The 19,991-nt window shown below is 40.9% G+C and overlaps 1 protein-coding gene across 1 annotated transcript in view; it reads right to left on the bottom strand.

Moving 5' to 3' along the window:
* Window positions 1–34: 34 nt before the first annotated feature.
* lama1 (laminin, alpha 1) overlaps window positions 35–19,991 on the bottom strand; it is a 50,936-nt gene continuing 30,979 nt past the window's right edge. The window contains exons 33-63 of the mRNA XM_039656325.2: window positions 19,334–19,476; window positions 19,150–19,248; window positions 18,962–19,073; window positions 18,722–18,878; window positions 17,413–17,623; window positions 16,223–16,339; window positions 15,981–16,144; window positions 15,767–15,893; window positions 14,568–14,664; window positions 14,347–14,463; window positions 13,128–13,310; window positions 12,831–12,985; window positions 12,610–12,753; window positions 11,644–11,777; window positions 11,410–11,557; window positions 11,150–11,274; window positions 10,480–10,630; window positions 10,059–10,203; window positions 9,277–9,418; window positions 9,072–9,186; window positions 8,219–8,386; window positions 7,566–7,717; window positions 6,049–6,231; window positions 5,730–5,913; window positions 5,175–5,281; window positions 3,975–4,164; window positions 3,600–3,752; window positions 3,013–3,166; window positions 1,260–1,393; window positions 913–1,129; window positions 35–449 (exon numbers count right to left, since the gene is read on the bottom strand). Coding sequence (XP_039512259.2) covers window positions 298–449; window positions 913–1,129; window positions 1,260–1,393; window positions 3,013–3,166; window positions 3,600–3,752; window positions 3,975–4,164; window positions 5,175–5,281; window positions 5,730–5,913; window positions 6,049–6,231; window positions 7,566–7,717; window positions 8,219–8,386; window positions 9,072–9,186; window positions 9,277–9,418; window positions 10,059–10,203; window positions 10,480–10,630; window positions 11,150–11,274; window positions 11,410–11,557; window positions 11,644–11,777; window positions 12,610–12,753; window positions 12,831–12,985; window positions 13,128–13,310; window positions 14,347–14,463; window positions 14,568–14,664; window positions 15,767–15,893; window positions 15,981–16,144; window positions 16,223–16,339; window positions 17,413–17,623; window positions 18,722–18,878; window positions 18,962–19,073; window positions 19,150–19,248; window positions 19,334–19,476 — 4,580 coding nt within the window. The 3' untranslated portion in view covers window positions 35–297. The remainder of the gene's footprint in view (window positions 450–912; window positions 1,130–1,259; window positions 1,394–3,012; window positions 3,167–3,599; window positions 3,753–3,974; window positions 4,165–5,174; window positions 5,282–5,729; window positions 5,914–6,048; window positions 6,232–7,565; window positions 7,718–8,218; window positions 8,387–9,071; window positions 9,187–9,276; window positions 9,419–10,058; window positions 10,204–10,479; window positions 10,631–11,149; window positions 11,275–11,409; window positions 11,558–11,643; window positions 11,778–12,609; window positions 12,754–12,830; window positions 12,986–13,127; window positions 13,311–14,346; window positions 14,464–14,567; window positions 14,665–15,766; window positions 15,894–15,980; window positions 16,145–16,222; window positions 16,340–17,412; window positions 17,624–18,721; window positions 18,879–18,961; window positions 19,074–19,149; window positions 19,249–19,333; window positions 19,477–19,991) is intronic.

Raw genomic sequence — 19,991 nt, 5'->3', positions numbered from 1 at the left:
TTTCATCATCAGTAACACAAGCGACACGCTCGACTAAGAAATGAGTTGCATTTTATTAACAAGTATCAAACCTGGTAAACCGTCACAATAAGGTTTCAGTTAACTTGAACAATGTAAAACTCTTAAATGTTAAACGTTTTTAAAATCAAATGGATGCACTGTGAACTAACATAAAAATTAACAATTTGATTTTACTATTCAAAAATAAAAGTTGTTAACAAATGAGACCTTATTGTAAAATTTTACCTTTTGGGTAAAATCTCTAGGATTATTCTCAGGACAAGATTAATTACGGTTTTATGCAGGGCAGGAATGAGGAAACACATGCGTGTGTGTGAACGCGGCGCTGAAGTCCAGGACGTCAGTCACGTGACCCTTGAAGACGCGCAGGTTCTTCATGCAACCGCGGAACGACTCTCTGGTGCGAAGACAGTTCTGCTTCACCTCAGCTGTGACACACACACACACACACACACCGTCAACAACTACTGGGACCTTACCACAGATACATGATTGACAGCCTATTAGGAGAGTCAATTTAATCAATAATGATAATTATACCTCATAATTATGAGATAAAAGTAAAAATAATGAGAAAATTTTAAATTATGACAAAAATTCAAAATCATGACATACTAAGTCACACTTATAGATAAAAAAAGATTTATGACAAAGTCCTATCATGACGATCATGATTCATCACAAAAATTCAAAATTATGACGTTATTATAATTATAGAAAGTCATAACTAGAATAAATGTCATAATTATAGAAAGTCAGAATTGTGACAAAAAGTTACGATTATAACAGAAATGTAAAATTATGACCAAAAGTCAAAATCCTGACATATTAAGTCATAAAATTGACAAATTGACCGTTCCCATAGAAACGGGCCGATGCTGAAGTCAGTACCTGGATGTCCGCCCACATAGATGGGGTTTTTTGTCTCGGCCGATGTGGATGATGAGTACGGGTTCTCCACGGTCACCGTCACGCCGTCGACGGTCAGACTCAAGCTGTGCTTCTGCTTGTTGGCCACCAGGGTCCGCCAGCGCCCGTCACACATGGACCCGCTGTTCCTGCTGGTCGCCGAGATACGGCCCGCGCCATTATTCACGCTGAATACCACCTGTGACGGGTCGAGCGTCAGTCACGGGCACCGTAACACGGGTCACTGAAGGCTAACCGTACTAGAATCTAACCGTACTGAAGGCTAACCGTACTGGAGGCTAACCTTACAGGAGGCTAACCATACTGACCTGTCCGTTGATCAGCTCCAGGCCGATGGCATCCACTTTCGTGCTGCTGATACCCAACAGAATTCCGTCGGGAGCCGTGGAGCGGAAGTCCAGACTCACCGTCACGTCCGAGCCCACGTTATAGCCCTCCTTCACTGCAGGAGCAGACACGTGCAATCAAGGCATTCGAAAAATGAACAGCACACAAAACAGACGAATTTATGACAATATGAAAATATGACAAAAAGTTAATTTTGAGGAAAAAAGTCCAACAATACTGAAGATGTGTGTGAGAGAGTTCTGTTCTCTGAGATGTGTGTGAGAGAGTTCTAGAGGAGGTTCTGTTCTCTGAGATGTGTGAGAGAGTTCTAGAGGAGGTTCTGTTCTCTGAGATGTGTGAGAGAGAGTTCTAGAGGAGGTTCTGTTCTCTGAGATGTGTGAGAGAGAGTTCTAGAGGAGGTTCTGTTCTCTGAGATGTGTGTGAGAGAGTTCTAGAGGAGGTTCTGTTCTCTGAGATGTGTGTGAGAGAGTTCTAGAGGAGGTTCTGTTCTCTGAGATGTGTGAGAGAGAGTTCTAGAGGAGGTTCTGTTCTCTGAGATGTGTGTGAGAGAGTTCTAGAGGAGGTTCTGTTCTCTGAGATGTGTGTGAGAGAGTTCTAGAGGAGGTTCTGTTCTCTGAGATGTGTGAGAGAGAGTTCTAGAGGAGGTTCTGTTCTCTGAGATGTGTGTGAGAGAGTTCTAGAGGAGGTTCTGTTCTTTGAGATGTGTGTGAGAGAGTTCTAGAGGAGGTTCTGTTCTTTGAGATGTGTGAGAGAGTTCTAGAGGAGGTTCTGTTCTCTGAGATGTGTGTGAGAGAGTTCTAGAGGAGGTTCTGTTCTCTGAGATGTGTGTGAGAGAGTTCTAGAGGAGGTTCTGTTCTCTGAGATGTGTGAGAGAGAGTTCTAGAGGAGGTTCTGTTCTCTGAGATGTGTGAGAGAGAGTTCTAGAGGAGGTTCTGTTCTCTGAGATGTGTGAGAGAGAGTTCTAGAGGAGGTTCTGTTCTTTGAGATGTGTGTGAGAGAGTTCTAGAGGAGGTTCTGTTCTCTGAGATGTGTGAGAGAGTTCTAGAGGAGGTTCTGTTCTCTGAGATGTGTGAGAGAGTTCTAGAGGAGGTTCTGTTCTCTGAGATGTGTGAGAGAGAGTTCTAGAGGAGGTTCTCTGAGATGTGTGAGAGAGTTCTAGAGGAGGTTCTGTTCTCTGAGATGTGTGAGAGAGAGTTCTAGAGGAGGTTCTGTTCTCTGAGATGTGTGTGAGAGAGTTCTGTTCTCTGAGATGTGTGAGAGAGTTCTAGAGGAGGTTCTGTTCTCTGAGATGTGTGTGAGAGAGTTCTAGAGGAGGTTCTGTTCTCTGAGATGTGTGAGAGAGTTCTAGAGGAGGTTCTGTTCTCTGAGATGTGTGAGAGAGAGTTCTAGAGGAGGTTCTCTGAGATGTGTGAGAGAGTTCTAGAGGAGGTTCTGTTCTCTGAGATGTGTGAGAGAGAGTTCTAGAGGAGGTTCTCTGAGATGTGTGAGAGAGTTCTAGAGGAGGTTCTGTTCTCCGAGATGTGTGAGAGAGTTCTAGAGGAGGTTCTGTTCTCTGAGATGTGTGTGAGAGAGTTCTAGAGGAGGTTCTGTTCTCCGAGATGTGTGAGAGAGTTCTAGAGGAGGTTCTGTTCTCTGAGATGTGTGAGAGAGAGTTCTAGAGGAGGTTCTGTTCTCTGAGATGTGAGAGAGAGTTCTAGAGGAGGTTCTGCTCACTGAAAGCTGCGTATCCGCCTCCACTGAAGAAGGTCCCGTCCTGAGCGCCACTAAAGCAGGAGCTCGTCCCATCCGCCACCAGTGGCCCGTTCAGGTCCATACGCACACCGTTCAGAGTCACGTCCTGAAGACACGCTGCCAGACTGTGTGTGACCTGCAGAACCACACACACACCTCGGGTTAACACAGGACATTCCAGTGCTTTTTACACTTTTAACTATTATAATAATTAATGCGCAGAATAAAGGGGCGGGGCCTGGTTGAGTTAGTTAGAAGTGTGTTAAACTGGTGGTTATGGAAGGGGCGGGACATTTCCCAAACACACTCGAAGAGCTCGACCAATCACAACACACTGCTCCAGCCGACCAATCAGAGCTCAGTGTGCTTTCAGGAGGAGGGGCTTCATTAAGACAGGAAGTAAACAGAGCGTTACTGACAGACTGGGAAGAGAGGAGCCGCAACAATGGAGAATATGAGGAGAATAATCAACATTCAGGCAGGAAAACCTGTTCTAGTCGAGCCTGAAACAACATCAAGACTGTATGAAAACATTTCAGACTGGTTTAGAAGTGAACAGCATCAGTTACGTTTCCGATCCTCTTGGCTGTGTATGTGGAAGGAATTCCTCCGAGGTACAACTTCCCCTCGACGTCGAGTGTGTGTCCTTTAGTGGAGATGCGGTCGGAGTCACTGCTGTCCACACTGACCATCACTGACTTCTTACTGAACTCGGCCTTCACCTGCAACACACACACACACACACACACGTTATTCAAGGACTGTCTGACTGTTTTATGATAGATACACTTTTATGAACTTCAGAACAGAAACAGCCATTCACTGCCATTATAAAGCTTAGAAGAGCCAGGACGTTTTTTATATAACAGTTTTAATTTTTGGGTGAACTAGTGGACGTGTCACTTTAGTGGACGGCTAGTCAGGGTGGAGGTGGTTTAACTCACGGTGTGCCAGAGGCCGTCGCTGATGCCAGCAGGGATCGTGGCGCTGGCGGGACCTCGACCCAGGTCACATGACAGAACCAGACGGCCCGCCTGAAGCTGCAGAACCGCGTAATCCTGCTGGTTAGCATTAGCCATGTAGAACAGAAGCCCGTTGTGAGCGAACGTCCGCACGGAGAGCTTCACCACGAAACTGAGACAACACACACACACACACACACACACACACACAGTGAAGCATACATCATTACCTGTTACAATCTGTGAAAAGACTGGATATAGAGTAGTGGGTCAAAATTATGGAAGCTTGTTTCTGCCACAGAATAAAAAATAAAACAAGTAAATGCAACAAAAGAATTTATAAACATGCAAAATAAAAGACAAGCAACTAAATATTAAAAACTGATTATGTTGTTGTCAGCATTTGCTTTTCGTTTTTCTGTGCTTTTTTTTCCATAGTAAAATAAAACCTGTGGCTGTAGTTTGACTTTGTTTGTCAGATAATCCCTCACCAAGTTTAGTGTTTGTAAAAAATTACAACATCATATAAATATAAAAACAATTTCCACTCCAGACATCACTTCGGAAAGGTAAATCAATCATGTCATGGGTATGAAATAATAAATTGTATTTATTTTAAATATTTTATATTATTTAAATAAATGTTATATTATTGTATAATACTTTTAAATATTTAATTGTATATATTTTGCCCCAGTTAGTAATAATATTATAATAATATTCTATGATATAATAATATAAACTTTTTATTTTATATATATATATATATATATATATATTTACAAAATACAATATATTATATATGTACTTTATTTTATTACATATATAAATATGATATAATATTGATGTCTCCATAATTTTCTTTCATTGAAATGTTTTTCTTTTTTTTCTTATTTTGTTGCTCAGAATCATGTGACTGTAAAGGTTATTTTATTGTTGTATTGAATTAGTAAAAAAAATGTATTTTGTGCTTTCTGATTTCAAGTGTCCAATCATTGTTTATTTTAATGTTTATTGTGATGCTCTTCCATCGTGAGCTCATGAACATGTGATTTATTGTTAAATAATAATATCAACATGGAGTCATATTGAACACAGAATGCTGGTTTAAAGACAGTTTAATACGCAGTTTATGCAGCGTTAATAATGTGATTATGAACGGGTCGGGTTTGATTGGTTTACCTGGTTCTGACGGTCTTATTCTTGAAGCCCATGATCATGTGACTGTGTCGGGACAGTCCGAACTGGCGGGATTCTGGGATGGTGTGTGTTTGGTCCGGGGCCGCACACTGAGGAAAGGCGGTTCAGGTAAAGCTCAGTTTGTACAGAGACGTTCATAATAATAACCGTGAAACGCTGCTGTGAATGTTGGAGTTTGGCTGGTGCCCTTATAAGGGCGTGACGTTCTTATGATCCGACAGATGTTCAGTGTTTACAGAAACTCAGCGCTATCTGAAGAATGTCACACAACATGCCTGTCATAGTGAGTTACTAAGAAATATTTTGGTACTAAAACAATAAAAACACCTTCATTACTTGAAATAAGATGAAATACAACCAAGCTTTCACATGACCTTTATGAAGTTCACCATGCAAACAGATCAACAGCATCCAGGAGATGATGTATGCACATAAATATAATTGCACTGCACTAAATATTTATAAACATTCCTGTGTACGTCCCAGGTGTGTGTGTGTGTGTGTGTGTGAGAGTGAGTGAGTGAGTGTGAGACTCACGCTGGTGCTGCCCGGTGTGAGCGCGCTCAGCTCTGCCGCAGGGGTCAGGGGTCGTGTGGAGGGGTCAGAGGTCGGCTCCGCCTCCAGGTCGTCAGGTAGAAGCATACGTTTGGGTCTCTCCTCCAGTAAACAGCTGTTCATGTCCACGTGCTCGTAGTGCAGTGCGCCGGACAGATCCAGCAACCTGATATGCATGTGTATATTTATGAAAAATATGTTATTTATATATAAAATATGTATATATACATGATGCATAAATATATAAACACATGTAAATGCAAATATTATTTGTGTGTGAGTGAGTGTGTGTGTCACTCACGTGCCGTCCACTGCTGCGTTCCTGATGCAGCCATAGAAGGAGTCGGAGGATCCCGGAGCAACAGCTCGTTCTCCTGGAGGAACACCACCGAAGAAGAGCCGGCCCAGAGCCAGAGCTTTCTCTGCAGACGAGCCCAGCTTCAGAACCACCGGGTTCTGCTCGTCCACCAGCACTGAGATCGACCTGGAGATGGACAAACATGAAGATGGAGAAACATGGAGAAACATGGAGATTGAGAAACATGGAGAAACATGGAGATGGAGAAACATGGAGATGGAGAAACATGGAGATGGAGAAACATGGAGATTGAGAAACATGGAGATTGAGAAACATGGAGATGGAGAAACATGGAGAAACATGGAGATGGAGAAACATTGAGAAACATGCAGAAACATGGAGAAACATGGAGATGGAGAAACATGCAGAAACATGGAGAAACATGGAGATTGAGAAACATGGAGAAACATGGAGATTGAGAAACATGGAGATGGAGAAACATGGAGATGGAGAAACATGGAGATTGAGAAACATGGAGATGGAGAAACATGGAGAAACATGGAGATGGAGAAACATGGAGAAACATGGAGATTGAGAAACATGGAGATGGAGAAACATGGAGAAACATGGAGATGGAGAAACATGGAGAAACATGGAGATTGAGAAACATGGAGATGGAGAAACATGGAGAAACATGGAGATGGAGAAACATGGAGAAACATGGAGATTGAGAAACATGGAGATGGAGAAACATGGAGATTGAGAAACATGGAGATGGAGAAACATGGAGATGGAGAAACATGGAGATGGAGAAACATGGAGATTGAGAAACATGGAGATGGAGAAACATGGAGATTGAGAAACATGGAGATGGAGAAACATGGAGAAACATGGAGATTGAGAAACATGGAGATTGAGAAACATGGAGATTGAGAAACATGGAGATGGAGAAACATGGAGAAACATGGAGATTGAGAAACATGGAGATGGAGAAACATGGAGAAACATGGAGATGGAGAAACATGGAGAAACATGGAGATGGAGAAACATGGAGATTGAGAAACATGGAGATGGAGAAACATGGAGAAACATGGAGATGGAGAAACATGGAGATTGAGAAACATGGAGATGGAGAAACATGGAGAAACATGGAGATGGAGAAACATGGAGATTGAGAAACATGGAGATGGAGAAACATGGAGATTGAGAAACATGGAGATGGAGAAACATGGAGATTGAGAAACATGGAGATGGAGAAACATGGAGAAACATGGAGATTGAGAAACATGGAGATGGAGAAACATGGAGAAACATGGAGATGGAGAAACATGGAGAAACATGGAGATGGAGAAACATGGAGATTGAGAAACATGGAGATGGAGAAACATGGAGATTGAGAAACATGGAGATGGAGAAACATGGAGAAACATGGAGATGGAGAAACATGGAGATTGAGAAACATGGAGATGGAGAACCCAAAGCTCCAGCATGTTCCCTCTAGTAACACTGCTGCTACACACCTTTTGTTCCTCTGCAGTACGAGCGAATGCTCCTTTCCGTCACTGAAGGAGCCGTTCTGTGATTGGATGACGGCTTTGTGCACGGCTCCACCCTCTGCCACGCCCACATGGACCTCCACCAATCCGGACACGAGCATCACGAGCAGGAACGGCTGAGAGCAGAGCGACAGATTAAACACACACGCACGATTAGGGTTGGGAATGGAAAATTGAATACTTTATGTCAGGAATCAGATACTTGTTACAAAATTAAAATATCGATTCCTCGTATCGATTCCTCTGTGTGTATTTCAATACGAGTTTAAAGCGTTCGAGACTGTGTGTCTGTCCTCGTGTGTATCAGTGTATCGGACCCGTGCAGCTCTTAAAGGGACAGCACTAATATCCCGTCTCTATAATAACACTAATCACACACCAGAAACTGAGAACATCCACTCGTTCTTCACTGAATAACGATTGTAAATACATTTATAATGTATATTTTATTTATAAACTGCAATGCATACCTGAACATCTTAAAACACTTATTTCAATAGTATCTTATTTTGGAATTGAAATTAGGAATCGATAAGAATCGAAATCTGAATCGTTTAAATTCAAACGATAGCCTAGCCTAGCCGCGATCGGACAGGTTCACAGGGTCGAGCCCTAACCTGTGGCGTCTGTCGGCGCGAGCGTCCCGCGGATCGGTTGAATCCCGCCAGGATGATCCCGTGATCCCGTGTGCTGGAGAAGCTGCTCATGATCTCCGTGTGGGAACCCAGCAGAACACCGGGCATCTCCAGAAAACCACTGCCGAACACAGACACGCTGCGGATGGGCTGGAAACACACACACACACACACACAACTTTAACAATATCCAAAACTAACAATAACTAAATAATACTAATAAATCAAAATTATTCACCCCCCAGTGCAAATCGGGTCTACAGACTTTCAGCCGTTTGCAATGAACAAATCAAACAACTGAACTGAAATAGCTCAACACAACAAATGTTTCACGTGATTTCCCCAAATTCAACTACAAATTAAACTTTTAATAACTTTATTTATCACAAAAACGAAGGGAGATGGAATTTAAAAAAATAAATATATTTTTGTATTTTATGTTTTAAATTTAATTTTGCATGTGTAATTAACTGAAATCATGAAGCATAAAATTTAACAACAATTTATTAAAAGTTTAATAAAAATTGCATATTTAGGGCTCTATGAAATAACCCCCCCCCTTATGGCGCCCTAAATATGTCAGTATATTTTTTATAACTTTTTCGTTATTTTAGTTGAAGTGAAACAAAAAAATGTTTCCGATGTGACTGATTAATTGTGTATTAAAATCCCCGGATTTGGTGAGTTTCATGCTAATATAATATTCAATTCTCTGATATTATGTAAAACCTTGCTTTAGCAACTAGCTGTAATAATTATTTTTTTTTTTTCACGTAACGTTGAAAAAATGAATGAAAATGTTTTTAACAGTTCTCCTTGACTATAACAAGTGTACCTTGAGGACACAGCCTTTCTTCACTCCGTACGCCTCCCTGAGCAGGTCGAAGTTTGTACGAGCGATTTCAACGTTCTTCATACAGCCGACAAAAGAGCGAGCGACGACCTGCCGCCTGCGGACATCCACACAAGAGTTGCGTTTAAAACCAAAGAGGAATGATTTGAAACATTTAAACAAATGATGCAACTCCAGCATGTCTCACCTGATTGGTCGAGAGGCTGGCAATCCACCGATGTAAATGGGGTCGAGGTCGGAGCGATTGAGGTCAGAGGCCAAACCCGGTGACTCCGCCTCCATGACCTCTCTCTCGGACGGGTTATCCGCGGCCATCACCGATAGATGACCTGCGGACAGAGCAGACGTGTCTCGTGTCAAGCACTACAATTATACCTCATTTATTTGTTTTCGTCAGAACGCTAATTTTATTACATATTGATAATATTTTTTTGATTAATGCATTTTTTTTAATGTTAACCTTTAAATTACTAATTTTTATCAATAAATAATAGTAATTTAAGCACATTCCTCACATTCTTTCTGCTTAAAGTCAAAATATCTCACAATTTCATGCTTGACCCTTTTAATTCAGCTCTAAATATCTTACACTGTGTGCCTTTGACCTCTTGTGGAAAATAATAATATAAGATGATATTTCATGACTCTAGATGGGCGTATATCTCTATATGGAGTAAATGAGCTGTTCCGCTGGGACAGTTATAAAATAATATTTTGTAAAGTTTTAGCATTTTTAGTTTGAATTTTGAGCAGTTTTAGGTTTCTCTATGTGTACTGCAGCATTCCTATGGGGGTCACACTGACCCGTGAGGGTTTGTGTTTTTTTAACACAAAAATCCATTACATTTTTAGCGTGTGTATTCACGGTTCAAGTCTCGGACCGCTCTGATGAACACTAAAATATTTTTATAGTCAGAATGATCAAGAGGGTTCAACAACTAATCAGTCAGAATGGAGAATAAACGGCACCTTTGCGCTTGTTCCTCTGCAGGGCGATTCTGTACCAGGATCCGGTGTTGTATGTCCTGTTCGAGGTCATGGTGAGTGCGCCTGAGCCCAGTTCAAAGGTCAGGTGAACCTTGCCTTCCACCAGCTCGACGGATAGAAAGTCTCTCTACAAGCACAGAGGACGGATTAGCTGAGGTGACGTGACGCTAACGCTAGCAGTGACATCAGCGTCAACCCAGCTGTCACTCAACTAGCCCCGCCCTAAATTATGCAGAACTTTAAGGTTTAATATCATTTTACTCTATTGTAATCTAGTCAATCTGCATTTCCTTCAGCCTGAGGATTATTATTATTTCAAATATAACTTTTTTGTTTGATATCACTTTTCAGAGTGACCTTTCCCCGACCCTGGAGCCGGGGAGGCCGCGCTGGCGGGACGCACCGTGCCGTTGGAGGCGAGGTACAGCATCAGGCCGTTGGGAGAGAGAGTCCTGAAGAACATGACGACGCTGGTGGACATCGAGCGCAGAGACTTCTGGACCACAGAGAAGCCGCTGCCGTCCAAGTGGAACGAAGTGTCCTCAGTGCGGGGACTGGAACAGGGCATGAGTTCAGAGTTCAGTGAGTGTGCGTGTGTGAGTGAGTCAGTAAGTTTGTGAGTGAGTGAGTCAGTGAGTGAGTGAGTGAGTCAGTAAGTTTGTGAGTGAGTGAGTCAGTCAGTGAGTGAGTTTGTGAGTGAGTGAGTTTGTGAGTGAGTCAGTGAGTGAGTTTGTGAGTGAGTGAGTCAGTGAGTGAGTTTGTGAGTCAGTGAGTGAGTGAGTGAGTGAGTCAGTCAGTGAGTGAGTTTGTGAGTGAGTGAGTTTGTGAGTGAGTGTGTTTGTGAGTCAGTGAGTGAGTGAGTGAGTTTGTGAGTGAGTGAGTCAGTGAGTCAGTCAGTGAATGAGTGAGTTTGTGAGTCAGTGAGTGAGTGAGTGTGTTTGTGAGTCAGTGAGTGAGTGAGTGAGTGAGTCAGTGAGTGAGTGAGTCAGTTAGTGAGTGAGTGAGTTTGTGAGTCAGTGAGTGAGTGAGTGAGTTTTCGAGTGAGTGAGTGAGTTTGTGAGTGAGTGTTTCACCTCATGAAGCAGCCGCCACACTCGCCCTGTCTCTCCGCGTAGTTCCACAAGCCGATGTTGTTCTCGTTGAGCGACGCTTCGCCCATACAGCCTCTGAACTGGGTCGCTCTCACCGCTGGGGGTTTCTGGGAAACACAACACACGTTCATGGGGTCAGAAGGGGGTTATTTTAATGTTCAGTGAGATTACCTATAGTCTTTATAAAACAAATCATAAATGTGCACGTGTGTGTGTGTGTGTGTGTGTGTGAAGCGTCTCACCTTGACCTGAGCACCGAGTCCCCCGACGAACACGCGTGTGGATCCGCTGACGTCCATGACGGTGGAGGGACCGGACGCAGAGATCTTCACTGCGGGGAGAGGGTCCGAGTCCGTCTGCTGGACGCTGAGGGTCCCGTGTCTCCCGAACCTGCATCACACACACACACACATCAGTGTTCCTCACTCAAAGGAAGAGCTAAAACACCTCAGACCAGCGCTGAGTCACACACACACCGCGTTGCATTGATCCGGTGCCACTTGTCGTTGTTGATCTGAACGGCGGGATACTCCAGTCGGGTGTGTCCTGATCCCGTGTCCCAGAGGAACGACACCTTCCCGTCACGCGTCTCCAACGCCAGGAAATCCTCCTGATGGGGTTCAAACACAGATGAGACTTTAAACATAGACATATTCATACACACACACACACATCAATAACTCAGAAACCATAAATGTTGTTCACTATAAATAAGTGATTTGTCTTTGATGGGCCGATTAAAGGAACACCAAATCACGCAAATGTCATATTTGGCCGGTTTCCCAGCTGGGTTATTATCATTAACTCAAATTATTACAAAAATTGTTAATGAAATAAAACGCTGACATAAGAGAAGTCTTTCAATTATATACCAGAAATGAATAAAACTGAAATTAAGATAAATGAAACCTAAATAGTAATATAAAAAATATCACATTTACAAAAGCTTAAACTAAAACGTTAATAAAAATTAAATAAAAATTAAAATAATTAAATTATTAATTTTAATTAAATCAATTAATTAATTTTTGGGAATCAATAATTTATTAAGAATTAATAATTTTTAATAATTTAAAATTATTTTTTATTATTTTATTATAATAATAATTGTTATTATTAATTAATAATACATTATTAATTTTAATTAAATAATTAAAAATTAAAATTAAATTTAAAAAAATGAGAAAAGCAAATGACAACATTACTTAAAAAAAAAAAAAATGAGAAAAGCAAATAACAACAGTACTAAAATTAAATATATAAAATCAAAGATAATTTATAAAAACTAAAATAGTATATAAATTATACTAAAGTTTAGTTTGAATGACTAAATTATAAACTGGAAATAATAATAAATTAAACATAAATAGGAATATAAAAAAGGGAAACGTCCTAAACCTTAAACTAAAATGATATCAGTAAGAATAAGTAGCGTGACGTACGCCGGCGCCGCCGCCCATGTAGAAGAGCAGGTTGTCCGGGTCCGAGGTCTTCACGGTCAGCGTGAGTGTGTTGAAGTTGCTGGACGTCACCTCGGGTCTGTACGCTCTCACACACTCCCGCTCGGCCGAGACCGCCACTTTAATCTGCAGAGATCAGAGCGTGAGTGTGTGTGATGGGAGTGTAAGTGTGTGTGTGGGAGGTCACATGGCGCGAGACTCACCGAAGCCGCCTGTTTGCGGGCCTGGTTGATCAGTTCTCGGATGTCCGACAGGTTCCTGCTCAGGGTTTCTCCCAGAGTCTGCAGAGGCTTCAGCCGCTCGAACAGCCGCTCCGCCTTCAGATGGGCCTCGGTCAGCCGAGAGGACGCCGCGCTGGCTGAGGACGACACGAGAGATCATCAGGACACAGAGAGAGAGAGAGAGAGAGAGAGAGAGAGTGTGTAATGTGTAATATCTCCCCACTGTCCACCACAGTGACCCTCAGTAATGTGTGTGTGTGTGTGTGTGGTGAAACACACCGGCCTCCTCTGAGTCTCGGATGAGGCGGCTGTTGCTCCGGCTGCTGGTGTTCACCGACTCGACCGCGGAGAACGACGCGTCTAGCTTCACGCGGTAATCCTCCAGCCGCCGCAGCGCTCTCTGTAGCGTCGCGTTCACCGCTTCCGCCCGTCGCCGCGCCTCCAGGACCTCGTCTCTGCTGCCTGAGAGAGAGAGAGTGAAAGAAGTTCTCATTAGGGCTGGGTAATAAATATCGATTTCTCGATATTAATCGATTCTCATTTTTACGAACCGATATCGATTCTTAAATCTCAAGAATCGATTAGTCATCCTGTTTCATTTGAATGAATGGGACATTGTATCGCGGCTGCGCGCATCCAAAAAATCACAATAATCTTTGTCCTTTGTTACTATTGATATGAAACAAAGTCTCAATTTTCAAATTACGTCCATTTTCTTTAGAAGTTCAAAAACATAAATAGTGTTTTGTCGCTGTGGCGTGAGATCGCTCTGGAGAAGCAGCAGCGCTGATCTCTCTTCCGGCTTAATAATACCAGTCACAGCGCCAAATAAACATGAATGAGCATCTGAAAGTGTGTTAAAGATACAGTACAACTTATCCAAATCCGGATCATGTCACATTGATTCACTCAATCAGCGTTTCAACCGTGGAAAGACGTCAGTTAAACAGCTTGTAATCAATGTATCGTCATATTTACCTCAGAAAACCCACATAAACTCGTTAGTCAGCTAGAAAAAATAACTCTAGAGACGAGCATTTTGCTAAATATATACACCATATTACATATGCATTATAATCTTAATGTTCTTCAATATTTAATGCATATTTGAATAAATCTGGCTAGTTTGACAGTCACCATTTAAATGTTTATATTTCATATAATCTTCTTATTACAACAATAAATAAAAGTGTAATTTAAGTGTTTGTATAGCTACAAAACAGTTGATTATTACCTTCATATTAGGCTAATGAAGCCCAACTAGACTCCCATAGTTTACAGCATTAGTTCAGAGATTTGATTTCCTTGAGAAAATTTGCCATTTATTGGAACTGATATCCAAAATAATCAATATTGAATCAAGTCGAATTGCAAGCTTGTGAATCGAAATCGAATCGAATTGTGAAATTTGTGTCTATACCCAGCTCTAGTTCTCAATGCAGATTTTTTTCATCTGGGATTACACACACACACACACACACTGATCCGTGTCACGTACCGTTCGGCAGGTTTCTCAGGACACTGATGGCTTCTGGGAGCAAATGAGTGAAGTTCTGAACATTCGCTCTAACTCGACTCAACCTGCTAGTTACTTCAGTGACGTTAAACACCAGCCCTGGAACACACACACACACACACACACACACCAATACACAATCAGTGTGCAAGTCAACAGCTTTACACTTCAGTCACTCCGTCTCGTCTCTTTCGTGTGTTCACCTGCAGTGAGTGTGTCCAGGGCTCCGCTGGCGTCCCGAATCTCCCCGCTCGCCCGGAGCGCCCTCGTCCCCTGCGCAGTGAGCGAGTGCTCCGACGTCTAACAGAAAACAGGACGATCAGCATCACACACTGCAGACTTCACAATATCAACAACAGCACTGGATGATGTATAGCAGCGAGTCAGTGTTGGGTGTGACTAATTAATGTAATTTAAATACTTTTCCCTTGAAAATGTAAAGTAAGGGATTACTCTTCATTTATCTGTAATTTAATTACAGTTACTTCTGATGTAATTGAGGTAAATACTGTGTATAGATCAATCCGATCTCACAGCGATTCGTATGCATTTTATGAGGTGTCTAAATATTACGTACAAATTCGTGTAAAATATGTATGATAAAAGTGTGAAATGTCATGAGATCAGACATAAAACAATAGTGGGTTTAACACCAAAATGTATTGTCTGATGCTAAAAAGTATATTTTTATAATGTAACCTTCTCCACCTTGGTCAGTTTAAGGATAATTCATGCAATTTTATAGTATTTATTTGAAATAATTAAAGCAGATTCATGTCTATCCTTGTATTATTCAGCTGGTTGAGATTGATATGGGATTTTGAAAGTAATTAGTAATTAAAAGTAATTAAATACTTTTTAGAGAGAGTAATTAGTACAGTAATCTAATTACACAGTTGAAGAGGTAATTAGTAACTAGTAATTCATTACTGTTTTAGAGTAACTTACCCAACACTAGCAGCGACTCCCAAACCTTTCCCAGTCCAATCACTTGGACGTAAAATATTCACCATTTTAAAGTAAATATTTTAATAATTTAACAACAAATTAAAAGCAAACAGATATAATATCTCATCTTTTTTAGATTCAAATAATGTATACAGGCCAAAAATGTATTGTATAATATATTATATATTTAAATTCATGAAAGTAGATTTTGTTTAATTAAATTACTCTGAGAATAATATATATATTTATAAATAAATAAATAAATAATTTCGGTTTTAGTTCAATTAATAAAATATTTATTAGTTTTAGGTAATAATACCCCTGGTTTTATGAGCATTACTCATTATTTTATATGAATTAATTTATAATAAAAACTTGTATAATTTATTTTATTGTTACATCCAATTAGCTTATTTTGTGAAACCTCCCTGTAGGCTTTGATTGGTGGACGTACCAGATTGAGGGCGGAGCTTGCGCTGTGAGCCAGATCTCCCGCCATCTGAATGTTTTCTCTGATGTTGCTGTTGGTCTGACTGACGCTGGTCGCGTTCACTGATGCAGATCTGACCTCGGATAGAGAACTGACCGCAAAAAGAAAGATATCGAGTTATTTACAATACCAACAATGTATACAAGATGCGTTTTGTTGGATTTTTAGCGTGACGCACCTGTTAAGGGCTTGTGCCTGTTTGCTGAGGGCTTGCGCGTGATCCTCGGCCCGGTACACCATCTGCAGGGCGTCTCTTTTGGTCAAATCCATCACTAAAGTGTCCACATGCTTCCTGAGATTCACACTCCAGCCTTCAAGATGGTTCCTCATCTCATCCAGAGTCTGGAACGACAAACGCATCATCTGGGATCACATTCACCGTCTCGTATATGTGTTATATGAGGTAGAAACGTCACTTACATCCGTCCCGTTGTCCATGTTTTCTGCTATATTGAGGGCATCACTCAGCAGATCTTGAGCTTCCTGTACTTGTGTTTCTACTTCCTGGTTCAGATTGTTGACATTGTTGCTGGAGATCTGGAGAAATTTTTTTTTAAATGTCTCTCTGCTCAAAACTAAAGAAAAAATTGTGAAATATTAATCATTTGTTTTCTATGTGAATATACAGTAAAGTGTAATTTATCATCATTACTCCAGTCTTCAGTGTCACATGATCCTTCAGAAATCACTCTAATATGAGGGTCTGATGCTTAAGAAATATTTATGATTATTATGGAGTAATGATGCTGAAGATCACAGGAATACATTACGCTTTACTATATATTCACATAGAAAACAGATGATTTACATTATAACAATATTTGAATGAATAATTTATTTCTTTTCATTTCCTTTTCCTCTTCAGAACATGATCATTAGCAACAGAACATATTTTAACAAAAAATAATAAAAACAAAATCTCAGCATGTTCAAAAGAGAAGAAAAGGAATATAGAAAAAAAAAGGAGAAGGAAGAAGCTAACTTATATATTTTTTTTGTTTCTTCTTATTTACTAGCTTTTATATTTTGAAGCTATATTATTTTATATAGCCTATTTAAATAATTGGTTTAATTAAATGTTTTTTATATTTATTTTTTATGTGTTTTTACACATGTAATTAAATACATATTTTAAGAGTTATTAAGATTAATTAATAAGAAAAAAAGTAGATCGGATCATGAGCTATCTAAAGATTCCCATTCCCATTATATTTGCCTTCCCCTTTTACAAATCTAGCTTTGAAACGGCTACTGTTTTCTCTTTACAAAATATCATTATTTATCCTTTTTGAGAAACAAAAAAAGAAAAAACTTAATCATTTGCAGTACATTTTATCTAAAAATAAGTCACACAATACAATTATAAAGTGGAAAAGAAAAATAATAAATAAATAAAAAAAACACAAAATGTAATACTGACAATAATATAAATATTAATGGAATGGCAAGAAACAGACTGTATGGAAAATTGGACATTTGTCCCAGTCTACTTTTCTAACATAGACATTTTAAACCTTCTTTTAAATTGCACAATTTTTATAATAATATTTCGCTGTTGTTACAGTATTTTTCTGAAGTAAGCGCAGTGTGTGTGTGTGTGCTGGACTCACCGCGAGCCGGCTCAGGCTGGTCTGGATCTGCTCCGTCAGGCGACGGCTCTGGTTATTGTGGCTCTCGCTCGTGTTGATGATCTCCTGGATCTGCAGGATCTGACGCTCGAGTCTCCCGAAGGTTAAGGAGATGTTCTCCAGTCTGAACTGGTTCTGTACGAGCGGATGTGCAATCTCCTCCTGAACCCTCCGCAGAACAGACACTGCAGAACTAAACACACACACACACTTTTGAACACTGTTGCCTATAAGGAACTGTTCCATGTCAACTAACTAAAGTAGTGAGTAACTACCTTAGTTAACATGAACAACACTTCTACAGCATTTGTTAATATTAGTTAATATTAATTTCAACTAGAGCCAGACCGATATTATCGGCCGATATTAGGCAACTATCGGTATCGGCAGTTATGGCCGATAACTGAATATTTAAAAAATGAAGCTTGAACCATGTCATGAGTGTTGGAGTTGTATAGTTTGTCCACCAGAGGGCGCTCTACACCGTCACTGTTGGCAACACACGTTGAGTTGGTAACGAGACATACATTGCTTGAATAACAATTAAAAGATAGATTTAACTTTAATAAGCATGACAAAATTTGTGACTATCATGTCCAGTTTTGCTGCCGAGAGTGAAGCGGAATTAGCTAGTAATAGTTACGTGTAGTTGACTGTCCTTTTAACTTTTGACAATGTGACTGAAGTATTTCTTTAATAGCGCGTGATAGTTACAGCAATGAGACGCATCATCTCTCCTCGGCCTGTTATATTGAAAATGTATTAAAATTTGCAGTATGACGTTATCCATTGCTAAATTATGACTCATCATAGACTAGCTAACCATAAAGCTAGCTAATGCCACTATCATCAGTCTGTTCTGTTGTGATAATAAAAGAAACAAGTTTGTTTTTAAAATTCATTAGCATATTATTTTAGTTAAAACTCATAAATAACTACAAATAACTAACGTTAGGGAAATCTGTTAAAGTTTTGTTGCACGTTTCCGAAAAAAATAAAATAAAATAAAATAAAATATCGGCCGATATATCGGAATATCAGATTTTAAAACCCAAAAATATTTGTATCAGTATCAGCCTTCAAAATCCTTTATCGGTCGGGCTCTAATTTCAACATTTACTAATACTAAAGTTAACATTAGTTAATGCACTGGGAACTAACATGAACAAACAATGATAAAACAAATGTACTGCTCATAGCTAGTTTATGATAGTTACTGATGTTAGCTAATGAAGCTGATTGTAAAGTGTTACCGAAGTGTTAGACGCACGTGTGTGTGTGTGTGTGGTACCTGAGTTGGCGCTGCGCAGTCGCACTGCAGTGTGTCAGACTGACGGTCCTGATCCTCTCCAGCGTCGCGTTCATCTCCTCCATCAGGAACGTGTCGTTCGTGCCGTCGAGATCAGCGTCCGTCGTCACGTTCACAGAGCGAACCTGCTCCGTCAGGCCTGGACCAATCACAGACCAGCAGAGCTGAGCACAGTAGCCATAAAATAACACAAATAATACTCAAATAGCTTTATTTGTCTACCGGTGATGGCGGAGTGAGTGTTCCTGATGAGCTCCAGCAGCTGTTTGCCCAGCGAGAGCTTCTCCTCAGCCTTCAGCAGCACCGCTTCACTGCCATCCAACACACTCTGGACCTGCACACACACACACTGAGCATCAGCATCAGCCTCCCGTCGCCATGGTTACCGTGAGGAGGGATGCGAGGCGCACCTGTTGCTGCAGGTCAGTGATGTCATCGCTCAGGCGTCTCAAGCTTCGCTCTCCTGCGGTCAGGTGATGATCTGGGCTCTGATCCCACGACATCAAACTCTGCAAAGGAGGTTTACTTATGAAGTGTTCGTGCATGCGGTGTTACATGAGTGATGGTTTATGCAGGGTGGGTCACGTGACTGACCTTGACCTCTCGGGTCTGGTTCTCGAGCGTCAAGAGCTGGCTGTAGGGGGCGATGATGACACCCGACAGGTTTAGGGACGCGACTGACCCGTCTAGAGAGTCCAGATCGTCCAACAGAAGTCCTGTGCATCCGTCATCACACGCTGAGGAGACACGAGCTCGTCATCACACCGACACCGCAACATGCACACTCCACTCAACACTGAACTCCACTGAGTCAACTCTGAACTCAACTGAATCAACACTGAACTCAACTGAACTCCACTGAATCAACACTGAACTCAACTGAATCAACTCTGAACTCAACTGAATCAACACTGAACTCAACTGAGCTGAGCTGAATCAACACTGAACTCAACTGAATCAACACTGAACTCAACTGAATCAACACTGAACTCAACTGAGCTGAGCTGAATCAACACTGAACTCAACTGAATCAACACTGAACTCAACTGAATCAACTCTGAACTCAACTGAGCTGAGCTGAATCAATACTGAACTCAACTGAATCAACACTGAACTCAACTGAATCAACACTGAACTCAACTGAGCTGAGCTGAATCAACACTGAACTTAACTGAGCTGAGCTGAATCAACACTGAACTTAACTGAATCAACTCTGAACTCAACTGAATCAACACTGAACTCAACTGAGCTG

The sequence above is a fragment of the Pimephales promelas genome, chromosome 22 (assembly GCF_988280905.1).
Source record: "Pimephales promelas chromosome 22, fPimPro1.hap1.1, whole genome shotgun sequence".
Taxonomy (NCBI): Eukaryota; Metazoa; Chordata; class Actinopteri; order Cypriniformes; family Leuciscidae; genus Pimephales; species Pimephales promelas.
Note: the sequence above shows the minus strand (reverse complement) of the source record. Positions and strands in the feature narration are given on the sequence as shown.